General features: G+C 31.7%; 4 protein-coding genes across 5 annotated transcripts in view; 2 read left to right on the forward strand and 2 right to left on the reverse strand.

Annotated features, from left to right (window-relative positions):
• The window catches only part of LOC111429084 (failed axon connections), a 48,939-nt gene extending 46,484 nt beyond the window's left edge, over positions 1 to 2,455 (reverse strand). For both annotated transcript variants that reach the window (XM_023064874.2, XM_023064873.2), the window contains exon 1: positions 1,898 to 2,455. In XM_023064874.2, coding sequence (XP_022920642.1) covers positions 1,898 to 2,209 — 312 coding nt within the window. In that variant the 5' untranslated portion in view covers positions 2,210 to 2,455. The remainder of the gene's footprint in view (positions 1 to 1,897) is intronic.
• A 5,946-nt stretch (positions 2,456 to 8,401) lies between these two features.
• Positions 8,402 to 9,641, forward strand: LOC111428665 (vesicle transport protein GOT1B). Its single transcript, XM_023064867.2, has 5 exons — positions 8,402 to 8,702; positions 8,765 to 8,856; positions 8,911 to 9,089; positions 9,286 to 9,367; positions 9,420 to 9,641. The coding sequence occupies exons 1-5, from the start codon at positions 8,675 to 8,677 to the stop codon at positions 9,462 to 9,464; spliced, it is 426 nt and encodes a 141-aa protein (XP_022920635.1). The 5' UTR covers positions 8,402 to 8,674; the 3' UTR covers positions 9,465 to 9,641.
• Positions 9,642 to 14,904: 5,263 nt separating this feature from the next.
• LOC111428659 (zinc transporter SLC39A7-like) lies at positions 14,905 to 15,363 on the forward strand. The gene is made up of 2 exons (XM_023064297.2): positions 14,905 to 14,916; positions 14,971 to 15,363. Exons 1-2 carry the CDS (start codon positions 14,905 to 14,907, stop codon positions 15,361 to 15,363), a joined length of 405 nt encoding a protein of 134 aa, XP_022920065.2.
• Positions 15,364 to 16,676: 1,313 nt separating this feature from the next.
• On the reverse strand, positions 16,677 to 17,558 carry LOC111428662 (uncharacterized). The gene is made up of 3 exons (XM_023064301.2): positions 17,292 to 17,558; positions 17,018 to 17,228; positions 16,677 to 16,965 (listed from the first exon to the last, which is right to left on the reverse strand). The coding sequence occupies exons 1-3, from the start codon at positions 17,480 to 17,482 to the stop codon at positions 16,858 to 16,860; spliced, it is 510 nt and encodes a 169-aa protein (XP_022920069.1). The 5' UTR covers positions 17,483 to 17,558; the 3' UTR covers positions 16,677 to 16,857.
• Between the last annotated feature and the right edge of the window lie 24 nt (positions 17,559 to 17,582).

Genomic DNA, 17,582 nt, shown 5'->3' on the forward strand with positions numbered 1-17,582 from the left:
ATAGAACGTACATTTCTCCACAGCAGAATAAAAGTTCAAGTATTATTTCTGTGGTAAAGAAATTGATAAAGCTAGGTTTTTTTAGGATGGTGTATATACAGGTCACTTCCAAATTTGAATATAATGCAACGCATTTGCTGGTTGACTATGAAGAATCTATGATAGTACAAGTATTTGCTTATTAATTTAAAATGAAAAAGCTGACTGGATTTGAAACAAGCTTCAATTGAATGATATGTTCCGAATAAAACTGAAAACTAAATGTTTTTGAATTCCAAAGGCTATAATTATATCAAAAGTTAATCTAAGCTATTAACACAAATAAGGTCTTATAAGATCACCATAAACAATCAAATTTCAGCAAAACAGTTTTAATTTAATTTAGCCCAGTTAATTCGTTGCCTAAATTGCTTGGCCAGTCGTTATCGTTGAATTCAAATACTAAATAGTAAAAACCCATAACATCAAAAGAGTTCATCAAAACCAATTTTTCTAGTCTTAATGCACAAAAAATATCGTTACATACATTATGTAACGGATGTGACAAATTAAAATCTACATTTTACAGAATAATTTGATGTTATCTAATAATCTAAGGTTACATTATACGGTATAGTCCACTCCTAACTTATCAGGATAATTACTGTTATATTACTCTATAAAACTTGTAATAATTAATTTTTTGCATAGTTATCGTACTGGGCGTGGCAGCTAAGCTCATTGTGTTTACCAGATCTACATAATAATCGTAATGGCAAAAAAAATTTATTCAATTGACATTGTGACCTGATGATGTACAAACATCGAAACTGGTAGAAATATGTTTTATATGAGAAAATATATTAGTGTTATTCATACTTAATTCATAATTTAAGAGTGTTGGAGATAATGATGTGGTTTTATAAACATTTATCAAGATGGCTAATGACAAATTGTAATAAATTTAGAAGTGTTTTGCGTTGTTGAGATCTAACTCATTAGACAGTAAACTGTATTAAGTATTACTTATATAATGATAATAGATGTTAACAGATGGCGTTAGGTGATACATAGAAGCTTGGGTTTCAATTTATTTCAATTTTATGGAGAGTAGTTAAGTTATGGAGGTTCACAAATCATTACCCGTTTTCATTTTAGCCCAGCGTTTCTGACACCCAATTTTTTAAAGTCGTATTGGATTCATAAATTATATTCTGAATCCATAACTTAAATCTCATGTAACTCATGTTTTGGTATTTTAAAAAGTTTGCTATCGAAATGCAACAAGTCTAATTTCCAATTTAAATTATACTATAGCCGTTTTGGTAGAACCTCATCCATGGGCATTTTATTTATTTGCCATAATAAGTAAACAGGTTTATATTTTATTCATTGCGGAATAGGAAAATGATTATTTTACAAAATAGTCATTTTGCTAAAAAAATGTGATATCCATAGTGCAAAAATGTTTACTAGGAATTTAGGATGATAAGTTATGCTCTTAATCACCCCGTATATGTAACCACCACAAAGTGCTTAGTTATTTCGAAATTGGTTCCATGAAAAGATATCATTGTTTGTAAAAAAAAAATGTATAAAAAAATGTTGTTTACTTTAAATAATAAGATAAAAAAAATCTGGTTAAAATAAAATTTGATTTTTAAATGTTAAAGTATAATTTAAAAACATTTTAATTGTATTATACAATAAAGTTATATATATATGGTCACTATGATATAAAATCATAGTAAGCTGTGGGATGAACAAGCGAAGGAAGAAGAGAAAATGGCGGCCGGCAGCTAAAGCAACATCCCTGACCCTGTCAGATAGGGCATCAACCCTGCATTTAGGTTGGGCGTGAAACAAACTGCCATTTTCTCGTTTCGTCTTCGATTTTTTTCTCTGAAATTGAACTTACCTCGTATTTCATATTTGCCAGCCTCAACCATGTCTCAACTTTAAGACAATACGGCGATAAAGACGGTAGCAACGGGGTCCGGGAGAACTGATACAAATAAACCACGTCTTTCTCGAAATTCGCTTTGTGGACGAGGACTTTGGGCGGAGCCGGCTCTTTCGCGGTCGGTTGTTGCTGCTGTTGAGCATCACCGCCGGCTTCCAATTTTGCCTCTTCGGCTTTTTCAGTCGCAGCCGCCGGACTTTCCTCCTTGATCATCTCCTTTGTTTCCGTTTGAGCGACCGGTACATTATTCTCCTCCGTGGTAGCCATCGTCTTCTATTTCTTGAAATAAAACGCCGTTTGCACTACAAGAACTACGGTTTAAAACGCGTATCACGATCTATCTGATGATAGAACAAAGAAAAAATTGATTATTTTTTCTGGTGGCGGCGTCTCAGAGGCACGAATTCTGATCGAAGAAGAATCAGGTCTGAAAGAGATGCTTATGGGCTTGCTCAAACAGAGGTCTGCACCGTACACAAACGTAAGAACGTGTGTCGCTCGTCGCCGGTCTCTCGTAGCAAGCCGATGAAGAGTGTGGGGAGGGCGCGGCGTGACGTCACTTACTCCCTATTTCCTTTCCCCACCATACCTCCATCCCTACAATTACTTGCGCGCATCGAACATCATGGTTGCCATGCACATGCACCTCAATGCGCATAGGGTGGGGCCCTTATTTTTCTTTTTAGAATATTCTATTCTATTTCAAATTCAATGATATATATTACTCCTATTATATTAATGAACATTTCTATACAATATACAACAAATTAACATAATAGAAGATTTGTATTAATACCGATTTATCAAAAATAAGTGATGCCTAATCAGAATTACAGTTTTTAACAAGAATATTAATAATCAATATTCATCTAAGAATTGATGCTTCAACTTGTAGTTTAGGACCAAATGAATGAGAGTTCCACATATTAACCTGATGTGAAGTAAGCATTTAAATATAAGGTTATTAGGCAACCCACCCCAAGCTAAGTATGTGCGTGTTACACTTATATCCATACCCAGTTAAGTGTCACAATGAGTCCGAATACGGTGAATTTATCTTGAAAAATTACCAACCGGAAGTGAAAATAAAAACAATAGTTGATAGCTATTTTCAAGAAAAATCTATTTTTTGTACTGCGTTCGTAATTGTGCCACATTATTTCAATCCAAACAAGGGATTTTGCAAGAAAACCCTTCTGTTTTGTGATTAAGTGTGCTAAGAGTATATAAACGACAGAAAAGTGTTCACCACTGTGTGTTTTCTAATAGGATTCTTAACTTTTCTTATTTACTGGTTAGTTATAGAGAGTAAAATTACAATTTTAGATCCTTTACATAATGGAGATAGAATAATAATGTTGCCACATTTTATGCTATGAATGAAGCTACCTACAATAAGGTCTATAAGAAAAAATGAAGAGGCCATTACAAAAAGTGTAGCATCTTCTACGAGTACGACTTCATACATAAGGATTGTTACAAACTACTAGGGAACACATCTCAAAAAAAGATTACAATTGATACCAATGGAATTATAAATAAAGGTTATGAAAGAAGCCATATTTTTATGCAAGTCATGGTTGGCTTCAAAGATTCAACCAAAGACATTCTTTAAATAATAAAGAATGTCTTAATAGTAAGATTGAAAGGTAAACAAGCACCTGATGTGGCGCAACAATATCCAGCAAACTAACCAGGTGAGATGAGCATAGGTTGTTTTGGAAAAACTGTCAGAAAGAAACTATTGGGGAAAAGCTTATTATTTAAAACTTATAATATGGATCACCTAATAAAGCAACGAAATGTCATATAACTATGCTTTTCTGCAAACCATTATTTGTTAATACATCAAAAACCTCACTTTCAAAAACCTTGTTTATTGGATGGTTAATAAAAGTCTGGATTATTGATGTAATGGATAAAATAATGGGAAATTTTTCCAGGACAACTGGATTCAAAATGGGAAATACATTCTTCCATGCCGTCTACTGCGCTGATGATGCAGTCCTTATTGCAGATTCTGAAGACAACCTCCAAACGTTACTACATTCTTCTAACACTAAAGAAAAAGAATTAAATATGCTCATCAACACCGACAAAACCAAATGCTTAGTAACATCCAAGGAACTAATAAGATGTAAGACCGACTCCAAGACTGTGGAATAAGTGAATCGCGTCAATATTTGGTGGCAGAAATAACAAGCCACGGATTAACGAAGTGAGAGAGCCAACAATGAAAGCTGCTCGATTTTCGGGATGCCTACGAAAGATTGTTTGGTAGAACAAATACTTTCATGGCTCTCTATTCAATGGCTATAAGAGAGATCAGGAGTCTACAACTGATGAGAACAGTCGAGATGAAAAAGAAGTATACAAGGCAACATTCTACACGACAGAATACGGAACAAAGATATCAGACAACAATGCGGAATACAAGATACATATAAAAAGAATGGAAGACGACAGACTCATTAAATTGGAAAAATCAATAACTAAGTCGGAAAAAAATTACAGACAAGACCACTAAAACGATGACGAGAATGTTGGACCTCATCTTCCGTGGGAATTTTAGATTTTGGTAATGAACAGGCTGTAGGCTACCATTATGAATATCGACATTAGAAAGAAGAAGAAAGAGAAACATCTCAACCTTCATGTTTTCTTTGCGCATCTCTGTGAGAGAATGACCATTTGCAGTATTACCAGTATGTGTATAAATGCTAATTCACTTTATTTCTTAATGCTTTCGCCGCGTGCTAGTAATATTATTATTAATTTTGTCAGGTTTTCGGAATGTATTATAGGTTAGGTGGTAGAGCAGTCTCCGGACTGAACCTCGCCTATACAGCAAATCATGTTAATTGTATTTTTGTTATATGCAAAATAAAGGCCTTTATTATTATTATTATTACTATTATTAATGTGAAATAAGGTCTCCAGTTTCAAAGAAATGTTAATAAATGTTTATTCAAATATGAGGAGGCTTATAAACATTTTATCAGAAACCAAACACAACGGTTAATTAGTGACTTCATTGTAAAATCTGATGATTATCTGTGATCTAATGACATCTTTATGATTTCATTACAAGGTGATAGGACTCTCTCTCCTATGGCGGTGCAGTCCAATCATGCCCTCTCTCAATTTTTGCTACTACTTTTTATTAAGCTACTCAATCCACACAGCAACTGCCCTAGGCAGGGTTCTGAAAAGACTATAGGTACCAATTTTAATTTATTCTGTTGGCTCCATATGTTCAGTATGAATTAAATATTGTTTACGTCACAGAGAATCCTTTAAACATAACGACTTCAATGAAAGTAATGATAAGTAATGATATATAGATTGGCTCCTTATAGTTCCATGTTATACAATAGAACACATTTAAGTGTATTCAAAGTGAAAAATCAATTACACCTCATAATACAGTTTTAACGCGAGACTATCCTAACGGAATGGAACTATAAAACAAAACTTAGATTAGACTACGTTTTATTGAAAATATAATCGATGCTGCAATGGGAAGGATTCATGATAACAGGTCTTGGTACATGTATTATAATCATACACAGAGATATTACCCAGTTGTCACTTTATGTTCTGAAGTTAAAGTTTGTTTTCTGAAATTGTAGTGGAAATTGTATTAATTTACAAAACGTAAATGAGTTCAAGTTCAGGAACAAAAAGTACGTCTTGTATCTATGTAATTTTATATTGTGATGTTAAATTTTCGTTTTCTGAAATTGAAGGTGAAAGATGTGAAAACTGCTGCAGCCATGCAGTGGCTGTCACTAAAATAAAACAAATCTGTACATATTCTTGTATATTAGTTTTTTTTAATCTTTATTGGGTTAATATTTGGCACATTCATTTATTATCACCTTTTTCCAATATTTACGTAACACAAAGTAATTAACAAAACTAATTTATTGCTTTTACGTCGTGTTGGCCCTTCCCTCTAGTCGTTTATTACTTGAAAATCATCCCATGTGTATTGGTCACCATAACAACGACCGTGCTAAAAACATTTACTTTTCTATATTCCACAAAATCCAAAAATTTATCGAAATGTCTCAGTATAAGATAACATTTTAATATCGTTCATTTGGTAGCTACGTTGAAAAAACTATTGCTTTATCACAAAATTAACAATCTAAAATACAGGAGGTTGAATAATTCTCGGAAAAAATGGTTTCTGATATTATTGTTATGAATTTTATTCGTGAACCTTGTAGATCATTGATATAACATTATTGAATGCAATTTTTGCAATTACTTTAATTTTATTAAGAAAATTACCATGATTAATTAATAGCTGCAGTTTTGTGATGAGAGCAAGTGTAATGATTTAGGAATTATGTAATCAGTAGATACGCAGTGAGCATATATGTAGTTAGTGTAAAATCTAAGAGTTAACAATTTTTTCTTATTCTATTTTTGTAATGAATTATAGTGAACTGTGTAATTAAAAATATTGGTCAATACTTTCATTTTAGACTATTAGGATATTATCACCCATAGAATAGATATCCTTGCTAATGATAGCTTACTAAAGATGGAATAACATTCTAAAAACAAGGTACTTTCAAGCTTGTGAACATAAATATCAGAAATTATACTCCATGTGGGTGGCCATTGGCGAATCATCATTCCTCTTGTACATAGTATCATTAAACATGAAACTTTTGTTTGCAGACATGAGTGAGAATTTCCAAGACACGTAGAAGGTCATAATTCTCAACCTCAATTAGGATTTTGGAGTGTTGGCGTTACTTCCAATCGGCCTGATGGAACGGTCTTCTTTATGCGATTTAATAAGACATTTAATGGATAACTGTTTGGTGGGAATGAATGTTTCGCAACTTCATTGCATGCATGAACTAGTTGCAAAGTAGCTTAACACAGGACTTGCTTTTTGAACATTCCTGCACATTCACATCGAACATCACATTCATGCCACACGTGTTTATATTTTGTGCTTCCAGAACGATACTTCAAATCAGTAGATGAAATTTTTGTATTCACTGTGCACGACTACTTTTAATTTAGCCAGAAGATTATGCAGTACATATACTTTTCAAGAAAAAATCGTCTTTGTCAAATATATGTTTAGAGTCCTTAGAGCACCACATTGCTGATTTGCTATACATAATACAATTATATTTTAATTCTTTCTACAGCCATTAGTGCCATTTCCTTTGCATTCAATTTATTCATAGACCACTTAGAGAACTGCAACTTAGTAAAGTACATCCTGGTACGGTAAAATTAAGGAGACAGCATACAATGCCCCACTGAAATAATTTATCATCCTGTCTACAAAAAAATAAACCGTCTCGGAATTCCAATGACGCACCAAGCTCCTCATTAATTAATTCACCACGGAAAAGCTACGACCAACTTCAAGTATTGAATCAGGTTAATTTTAGATAAATAAAATTTTTTATGCGTAACAAATGTTAATATAGCAAAAATAATATTTGATTGACTAAATGTTAAGTAGATTTATTTTATTTTGTCTTAATTTTGTAGTGAACATTTCAAAAACAACTTTGTTGTTATAACTAAAATTAAAAACATAACAAGCATGTTTATAATTAAACATCACCCCAATTACTCAATAAAAACATCTAATTAGATACTACTTCTTTAATCTAAAACACGATAAGACGATTTGAAAACATAAAACAATCTTTAAAAATAATTTTGACGACAGTTTTCTTGAGATGTTGCGTAAGATAATAATAAAATAACCCGATGTGCAACTTAATTAAACTCATTAATTTCGTGCTATCATCTATAACACGATTTTTATAAGAAGTATTCAAGCCGAAGCTTAACAGAAAAAAGACTAAAATGAGTTAATTTAGTAGTCAATGACCCCTTCCCTCTTATAACTAGATTAATAAGTTAATGGCAATCCGGCGAGCGTATGATTCATGAAAAGAGCCCTTCGTTTCGATTACGTCATCGGAAAATCGGGGGACTGAAATAGATGCTGACAAAAGAAAAGGTTATCTGCGTAATTTGGGGGGTTTTCTGTGTCAAGCAATAAAGAAAAATATTAATGATTTATGATTTATCAGAATTAAAAAGACATTACTGAGGATAGGCAACCGATTTAACTTATGATATCTATAAACCAATCTGAAATTTATATATTTTCAGGCTGATCAGTAAATTTTAAACAAATTAATTTGATAATTACAATTATTTTTAATTATATCTAATTTTGAATTAAATTAATAATATTTACTTATATTTCATAAACAAATCATAGGTGTCATTTAGGTTGCCTACATTCTTATACAATAAGAAACTAAACATTTTTTACTAAAAATAAAGATTTACAATTTTAAGTTTGAATGAATCATTAAAGTATACATATTAACATACATTTATAAATATAATTAAAAGCAAATATTTCAACAGTAACTTTAAATTTTTTCAAAAAAATAAGGTTGGTAACACATAAAGCTAATTTAAACATCAACTTGACATACCTCAACTTACTTTTAAAGTTTTTACGTAAATTTTTCAATGAATTTATATAATATACATTACGCCTACATCTAATTAATGCCCTAAAACTCATCTCGACCACTTGGAGTTGTATTTTCTGTGATTTTTCCGAGAAATAATACCCAAGAATGACGTGGACATAGATAAGTAAGGTTATGTACTTGCCAAACTAGAATACTTTTCCTTGTTAATCTCTCGCAACCAGCAAAAATGTTTTACGATATAACAGACACGCAAAGTAAGTTGTAATATGTTCTTTAATTGTACCAAAAATATTAACATTAATTAACAAATTTTTAGAAATTGGTGTTGGGTTGGCAGGTTTTGGGATGTTTTTCATATTCCTTGGGGTGTTGTTGATATTTGATAAAAGTTTACTGGCGTTGGGCAACGTAAGTAATCAAAAATCTCTTTTTTATTAATTTACTAGTTTCGTTTCTTTTTAGATATTGTTTATTGCAGGATTAGCTTGCGTCATAGGTTTGGAACGAACCTTTAGGTTCTTCTTTCAGCGGCACAAAGTAAAAGCTTCTGTCGCATTCTTCGGAGGAATAATCATAGTTTTAGTTGGTTGGCCTCTCATTGGCATGATCTTTGAATCTTATGGCTTTTTCTTATTATTTAGGTATGGTATTGCACGATATTGTAGATCTAAACTAAAAACGATGAGCGAATTCGTTAGAGTATTTTATTAAGATTTGATTTTTATTGTGATATTTTGACTGAATGTATTAATCTCAATGAGTAAAAAGACTTAAATATATGGATTTTTTTTTATTTTTCTTTAATGTTCTGTAAATTAAATAAATTTTGTTTTGCAGTGGATTTTTACCTGTCGCTGTTAACTTCTTAAGGAGGGTACCAATTTTAGGAACAATACTCAATTTTCCAGGAATCAGTGCTGTATGTTATTGATATTATGTTTTTAAAACGATTAATTTACTTTTTTTTATAGATTTTAGATAAATTAACAGGAGACTCTAGTAGAACAAGAGTGTGACAAGATACCGTATGTGTACAAATAGAAGTGTAGCTAGTTAATTATTGGTTATATTTGTTGTAAATGGTCATCAAAATCGATTTATGTTTTTTTTATCATTTATACCTTTCAAGCTAAATTTTTTCTTATCATATAATTGTAACAACGTAAAAAATATATGTTAAATATATCACTTAATTCTTATTTTTTGTATTTTAGGTGTAAACCTTAGCTATAATTAATCATAAACCATACTTAAGTTAAAGTATGTTTAATAAGTTGCCTATACCTTATTATATTATTAAATTCCAAAGAAATTGTATAACTAGAAGCACATATAAACACCAAGAGTTGAAGCCAGTGTTCGATGTTTTGTTTACGTTTTCACTCAATCCAGAACGGGACGCGCTCAGATTGGACCATTCGGCCTACGATCACTGAGTATTTCCGAACAGGCCAATCTTTTTATAGTTTCTTTAAAAATAAATTTACCTGATTAATGTTTATCCATGTTTACCGTACCCTAATAAATGAATAATTCTCTCCTAAGTAAACAAGGCTTGTGTGAGCATTTGTGTTTTGGCTTTGGCTTTCAGACTATAAGACGCACCTTTTTACATAGAAAAATGGACTCAATTATGGGTGTGTTTTATGGTTTGAAGGTACCATTCAAATATATTTTTCAATAAATTGTCTCTAAATTTGAGGTGCGTCTTATAATCCGACAAATACGGTATATTTTTCAGAAACAAGATTTCATTCAAAATGATGTCAGTTTTCCTAAAGATAGAAAAAAATTATTTCTAACTACAAATTGTCACAAAACCATTTAAGGTTTTTTTTTAGTGCAGTTAGGCGACGTTGCGTTGTGGGTATTGTAACAATCCTACTGCACTACAATTTGAACAAGAATACAAAAAACTATTAGTACATACTGGCAGTAAGGGGGCAGAATTTGAAAATGCAATTGCATGAGATTATACTAATATTTTAAATTGTCCATCAATACTCAAAAATAAAAATGATGAAATTGAAACACTGGACATTATAGACGTTGCGAACTTAGACAACATGCATTTAACTACCTAACTACTATTTTCTAAAAACTAATATTACTTGTCAATTTTGTTTAAATATAGTAGAAGGAACTGCTATAGATACAAAAGGCATATTGAATTTTGACTAAAGCTTCTGAATTTGTAGTCAAACTTTACTTAACTAGAGAAAAAATTATTAGAGACTATAAACGACAAAATGTATTATTCAATACCAAGAACAGACTTTTAAAGTTAAGTAATTCCATTTTATTAAGTTTACCTCAAAACATTTATGATCTTTTTGGAGATCATGCGTATGATGATGTTATTGATGGGGATGAAATACAACGTATAAAGTTAATAATAACAAAATGTATTAACGTAAAGTTATTTAATGAAACCAAGTTAATAAATCAAGAACCTAGGCGTTGACATATGTTAAACAAACAAATATTATTATCAAATCAATGAGAGTTATTTTAAAATTTGTATTTATGAGTTAACTTTTAAGTTTTTTGTTGTGTAATAAAAATTTTGAAACAAAATACCAATGTTATTTGCAAATACAATATTTTTACTGCAATGTTTACCATGAAAGTACTGTAAATTTCTAATTATATCATCTTTAATTTACTTGTAACAAATAAACTGTTCACAATTTATACGGTTACAATAATTATAAATTAATTAATTACAAAAGAACTTAAAGTTTATATTCCTTAATAAACATTTTAACCATGCTCAATAAAAAAAATAATGATGATATACATTTCTTCATGTACGCCACTGTGTATGTCTGATTTTACCGAAACTATACACGCCACTGTCAGCGGGACCAATACCAAAACAAACACTCGAACGTTGGCTTCAATCTCGTATACGGGCGGAGATAAGCAATGCTGCTTCTAGTTATACAATTTCTTTGTTAAATTTTCTAACTAACTATCTGGAGCATAGGGCCTCAATATGCATCTTCAATCGGCCTCCAGTCCGACTCCTGCATCATAGTCCTCTTCCATGTTGTCCTGGACCTTCCTTTTATCTGATTGCCCTGTGGATTTCAATTAAGTGACTGTTTCGCGACATTGTTGTGTCTATTCTTCTTGTCCAAGCCATTTGACTTCACATAAGTCCCAGCATAAATAGTTTATACATCTCCATTTCGAGAAGTGTTCTAATATTCCACGTTTCTATTATTGTCCGTTGCTTCATGACAAAGGTCGAAAACTGTAGATCCGTCCAGCTGTTTGTTAAGGTTTCGCTAATGAGTTTATTTAGGACCAGCGAAAGATCAGTCCACAAATCCCAGTTCTGGTGATAGGATTGCCATCTTCGCCTACCAGACAGGCTTAAAAGGACATGTAGCATTTCCTCTACACAGATATTATAATTATACCGCTGTTACTCAGTCCCCAGAGCCTCCCTTGTAATTCTATCATTTTCCACATTTTGCGTTGCCACCAAGTGCTTAATACCGACAGCAACATCGACATCATCGATCCAATAACTATTGCATCGATTTCGACTCGATATAATAATGTACGAAATCGGGCATTAGAGTGGTATAAGTTCGACTGTATTGAAACATAGAGTGATAGTCATGATAGTCGTGTTAGAGTTAGATGAAGATGTGGGAAAAACGTCGCAATATTGAATTTTCTGCTGCGAGGCATATGCATCAAACTGTGAGGATTATGGCATGGGGTGGTATAACTTATGGGTTTTGGGAAGGTTGTACCATTCTCCTGATAAACTATCTAAGGGATAATTACCATGGTTACAGCGGTTTTAAGCGCTCTCATTGGCTAAGTGCGCCAATTTATCTATCGGATAAATTTATCAAGAGGTGGTACAACCAGCCCTAAAGTCTCGTTTGATATTCCTCCAAGGCAACGTGAACGCACAACAATATGTACATGAGGAGCATGTTTTTTCCAGTATTGTTAAATACCCGGGTATTTATTTTCAAGGGAAAATTCCCTGGATATATACCCGGGGGTATTTACCCAAGATGGGTATTTAGAGGTGTTTATAAAATTTTATTCAAATTGAGTTGATGGCAGTTTTGCAACCACTTCAAGAATGTAGAGTCGATTATCGATACACCAAACATATTTATAGCACTTACAAGAATGCTACAATGACGGTAAAATTGCATAAAAGTACCATTGGTCGTGGGGTAAGATAAGGTGATACAATGTTGAACCCAATTTGTTCATTACAATCCTGGAGACAGCATTTAAACAATTGAATTGGACCCGAAAAGCATAAACATTGATGGCAAATACCTAAGTAATTCCTCGTCTTCAATGTCTATTTCATCATCTTGCTCTCGTTTTTTTCCGAATCTGTTATATTTTTACTTGTATCATTTTTATACATAGGTACTGTTTGGGTATTTATCCTGGGCTGGGGTAAATACCCGGATAAATACCCATTTTATAAATACCTACCCGCCGGGTATTTACCCAACGCCAATCACTGGTTTTTTCACTAGTTGGAAGATCTACTTTTACAGCAAAATAATGCCCAACCCCAAATAGCCTAACACTGCAAACTATACCGCAGTGTGCTATGGTGTATATAACCGATAGGGGTAAATTAGATATAAAATATAAGTAAAAAGTATGTTTATATTTTGTTCTTCCTTTTTAAAATGGTAATCAATTGCTACTTGCTAGTAGTTAGTTTTTTTTGCCGAATATGATCAAAAGAATCCTACCACTTTTTGATGTAGTGATTTTATATTACTTAGGCTATAATCATTTTCTCTATCTTTTTCTGCAGCGTTATTACCTCCGGAAAGAAACATCATCTGTTTCAATAATAAAGGAAGAGTTGGGATTATAAAACCTCTTAAGTTACTAAAATGTCGGCAATTTTAAGTAAGTTTACCATGAATTTTGTAACAAACTTCGCGATTCTAATAATCTTATTACATCTGACGTACTGTAAGCATTTTAACTATTGCTTCAACATGTCTAGCATTTGGCTTCATTCCTAATATAGATTCTATCTGATCCATAAATTCAATGTTAAATTGGAATTAAACTTACGAATTATTAAATGTTCTTGTTCTGAAGCTTTTATATTGCATTGTTATCGAAATTGGTTTCTACACCCTTGGAGCTACCAAATATTTCATACGATTTTTTTTCAGAAAAACTTTAAAGCTGAATCCGATAGGTAAGTGACAAACTCTTCTTATCAATTTTTACGTGTAAATAACTAATCGTCATATCAACAATAGTAAAAAGTTGTTGTTCATGAATCTGACTACTTATTTCATCTGCAATAGTAATGAGGAAATGGTTATCCTGCGAATTAATAAATAGTAACTGCAAAATTAGATCTTTAATACATTTGTATTTGATAGGGAAGATGTAAATTGTGTTGTCCAAAGATAAGTCAATATAGAAACTATCAGAATGATGACGCACGGAATATGGCGATAGACGTAATTAAAATATTTTGAGATTTTAATTCTCAATATCTTGTTTAATTGAATTTTAAAGATCACATTATCCCCAGAATTATTACCCTTTTAAAACGGTAATCACCTTAGCATTAATAAATCTAAATTTGGCCGAACTTAATTTTTGAATTTTTATAATAGTTAGCGATTTTTGTATTGAAGTTCAATTGCTTTTGATCATATCTGCTCTTTTCTGGAATACATGTATGTTTTTGAATGAAGCTATAAAGTACATTTATTTTTTTCATAATTAATATCTTTTTCGTTATATTACATTCAAGAAAACGTTTTAACAGTTTAAATTGTCGACTGCTGAAATTAACAGTACAAATTCTGATGAACACTTTAAGAAATAAAAAAAGACACATTTCCAGTCAGAATATTGATCTCGTTAAATGACAGCGAAAGATTTTTAACGTCCAGCAAAAATAGTTTGGATATCTCTAAGTTGTTCCCTGTATATAAAAAACCAGAAATAAGAAAATATGTCTGTAAAGCTATCTTGCAATTTAAGATGTCTCGTTTACAATAAACAACTTTCCAAAATTAACGGTAAATAACTACAATATTCAAGAAAATCGGCATCTTCATTTGAAGCATAAATTATTCGAAGTAACATAAAATTTGTAATGATGTTAAGGGGGGGAAATTGCTGTACTTTTCTCGTATGTTTATCTAAATTTTTATTTTTTGTTCTAATTATTGAAACGACATAGTACCTATATTAATTTTTTTTTAAATAACTCAATATATTTCTTAATAATATGTTAGAGTGCAACAACCTGGATTTCAAAATACGTCATAATTACTATCGATTAGTGCAAAACAAGTTCTTAATATTCCCCGATTTTCTAACGATCTTTATCACTTAAACCTAATTAAGTCTAGTTTGTTACCTATATAAACCAAATTAGAAAAGCAATTGTGACTCAGTATACACTGCCTTAAAATGAGACACATCGTAAGTAAATAATTTTTTTTTTTAAATTATTAAATAATTTTTTTTTGTTTTCAGATCTTATTCGCATTTTTTTCCAACATCTTTTGCTTAATAACAAGCTACAGCCATGGTATTGCCATTGGAGCTGACATAGGTCTTCAGAAAACAGGTGTTCACCATAAACATCATGACCATAGCGGTTTTGTTGGTTTGAATAAGGAATTTCATATCGGCGGTGGATATCATAGCGGTGGTCATCATAGCGGTAGTTATGACAGTGGTCATTTTGATGGTCATCATGGTGGTAGTTATCATAATGGAGGTCATCATGGCAGTAATCATCATAGCGACTACCACAACAATCATCACGATACTGGATATCAAGGGGGATATCATAGTGATAGCCACCATGGTAGTCATGGCGGCTATCATGGCGAAAGCCATCACCACACTCATAGCAGTTATTAATCTGCATGGTTTTAGTTATCTACAAAAACAGGCGACATATATTTTGAAGAAGGATACTAAAGTTACCATTACTTTTGAAATGATTCAATAAAATAAATAAAATTTAAAGAAATATAAAATGAAGTGTTATTTATAAAATGTGTGTTTTACGAGTTTCGTCAAAATCTCTTCCACAAACTTACGTTTATATTTTGTTACACAATTTTTTCTGTATAGTTAATTCTCTGTTAAAGGAGGAGTTTAAAAGTTGAAAGCACCTCGGCGAAACTTTAAAAGAGTTTGAAATTAAAAAGAATTTTAAAACATACTTTCCTGAATGGGCTAAAAATCGTGGCATGAAATGAACCTAACCTTTCTAAGAATCGTGCGAAAGCATTTTCGTAGTATTCAAAAAAGAAAGCACACTATCTTGGGACAACTATGTGTAATGAGAAAGCGGAAAGTTTTCTATAATTAAGCAAGGCATAAGACAGAGAGAACGGATTACACAATCAACATTGATCATAATAAGACAGAGAGACACAATCTCATGCTTACTCTTTAATCTTGCACTGGAAAAGGCAATCTAAGAAATTGAAATAAGGGGTGGCACGATCTTTTACATAGCGAAACAACTACTAATATTGCCGCAAAGAGCGTCGGACTGACTGTAACCAGGAGAAGTCACAGTACGTGGTTGCCACTAGCGACCCGCTAAGGAACCCAACAATTTAGTTTGGCAGATACTTGTTCGAACAAGTTGATAGTTTTGTGTACCTTGGATCTCTCGTGAACACTACCAACAAATGTAGGGATGAAATCAAACGACGCATCAATATCGCAACTAAGTCTTCATGGTCTTCAGAGACACTTCTGCTCACGAGTCTTCACGAGCAGAACAAAGATAACAGTATACAAGACAATAGACAAAAGTATGATTGAAAGTGTAGCGATCTTTGTATCATTATTTTGACAAGGTCTTTAGTTTACTGGGGAAATTTTCAGTGGCATGAGTATGTTTCAGCCAATGCAAACAGTTGTTTACGTTAAGACCGTTCAAAGCGAAGAGTTTAAAGTCTCAGACAAAAGAAAGAGCAGTTAGTTCGTGGTAGAGTGGAGTTCATTGGAGAAGTTCGGCGGAAGAAGCTGAGAGTTAACAGTGAGCTTTTGGTCAAGAGTCCAATGGCGAATTTCCAAGACCAGAGATGAGTTCAGAGAAGTAGTTTACTGGAATGAGTAGTTTCCAAGGAGACAGTTATTGGTAGTCTGGTCCAGATGTAGAGTAGGCAGAATAGAGTCAAGAAGTGAGAATTTTGATTAAGAGTGGTAACCAATTACTTATACAAAATAATTTATATTAAATTTGATAACATCAGAATTACAAAACATATTTTTCATATTTGACAATAGGCAGTTATTGTTACCTATTATTTTATTTGATTATAAAAATAAAGAATTAATATAGAAAAATTCTTTTTATATATAATAGATAATTTTATATTAATATAAAGATTTTTAATCTTTATTATGAGCAATTTTTATAATTAATCCCAATAACAGACCCATGGATAAGATTGAAACTAAAACAATCTTACGTTTTTTAGCTTTCTTAGAAGGAATCACCTATAACATAAATTATTAATTCACATTTAAAATAAAATTGCTTCAAAATAACCTTTTTCTTTAAACAAACACCATCTTTCTTAATATTATTAACACAGTTTCTTAACGCCAACGAACTATCACTTAAGGGTACATTATAGAGGATTACATCATCTCTATAAGTTGATAAAACCAAATTATTATAATGAAAATGTAATTGTTTATTTACACCTTCTAAAACTTCTTTAATGTAGTCGTTATTTATAATCAAGGATTCTTTCCCTCTGTAAAAAATAATTATTTAATATAAATTTTTGTATGAATAAAGATATTTTATTTTTACTTACGGCGTTTTTATAATTAAAGCCTGGCAATGTTCAATAAGTCTTTTTCTAGTAACAATATCATCAATTCCCATTATTTCTAAATCATCTTCCCCCAACAATTTTAAACAATCCGAATTGATATTGTATCGTTTAAAAGTGTCGATGTAACGTTCAGCTTCTACAGCTCTTAAAACTACCTCAACTAAATCCATTTTTATTATTGCATATTATGAGAAAAACATGAGATTAATTTTAAAATTATTTTAGACAAATTGAGGTTATGTTTATGTTTTTTTTGAAAAAAGGAAACTG

Source organism: Onthophagus taurus, chromosome 1 (assembly GCF_036711975.1).
Source record: "Onthophagus taurus isolate NC chromosome 1, IU_Otau_3.0, whole genome shotgun sequence".
Classification (NCBI taxonomy): Eukaryota; Metazoa; Arthropoda; class Insecta; order Coleoptera; family Scarabaeidae; genus Onthophagus; species Onthophagus taurus.

What these genes read in the sequence shown, in the direction of transcription:
- LOC111428665 (XM_023064867.2), top strand. Translation starts at nt 8,675, where the DNA reads ATGTTTTACGATATAACAGACACGCAAA. An exon ending in GTTTACTGGCGTTGGGCAAC is followed by an intron (nt 8,857 to 8,910) that starts GTAAGTAATCAA and finishes GTTTCTTTTTAG; the next exon opens with ATATTGTTTATTGCAGGATT. An exon ending in ATTTTCCAGGAATCAGTGCT is followed by an intron (nt 9,368 to 9,419) that starts GTATGTTATTGA and finishes TTTTTTTTATAG; the next exon opens with ATTTTAGATAAATTAACAGG.
- LOC111428662 (XM_023064301.2), bottom strand. Translation starts at nt 17,482, where the DNA reads ATGGATTTAGTTGAGGTAGTTTTAAGAGCTGTAGAAGCTGAACGTTAC. An exon ending in GCTTTAATTATAAAAACGCC is followed by an intron (nt 17,229 to 17,291) that starts GTAAGTAAAAAT and finishes TATTTTTTACAG; the next exon opens with AGGGAAAGAATCCTTGATTA. An exon ending in GTGTTTGTTTAAAGAAAAAG is followed by an intron (nt 16,966 to 17,017) that starts GTTATTTTGAAG and finishes TTTATGTTATAG; the next exon opens with GTGATTCCTTCTAAGAAAGC.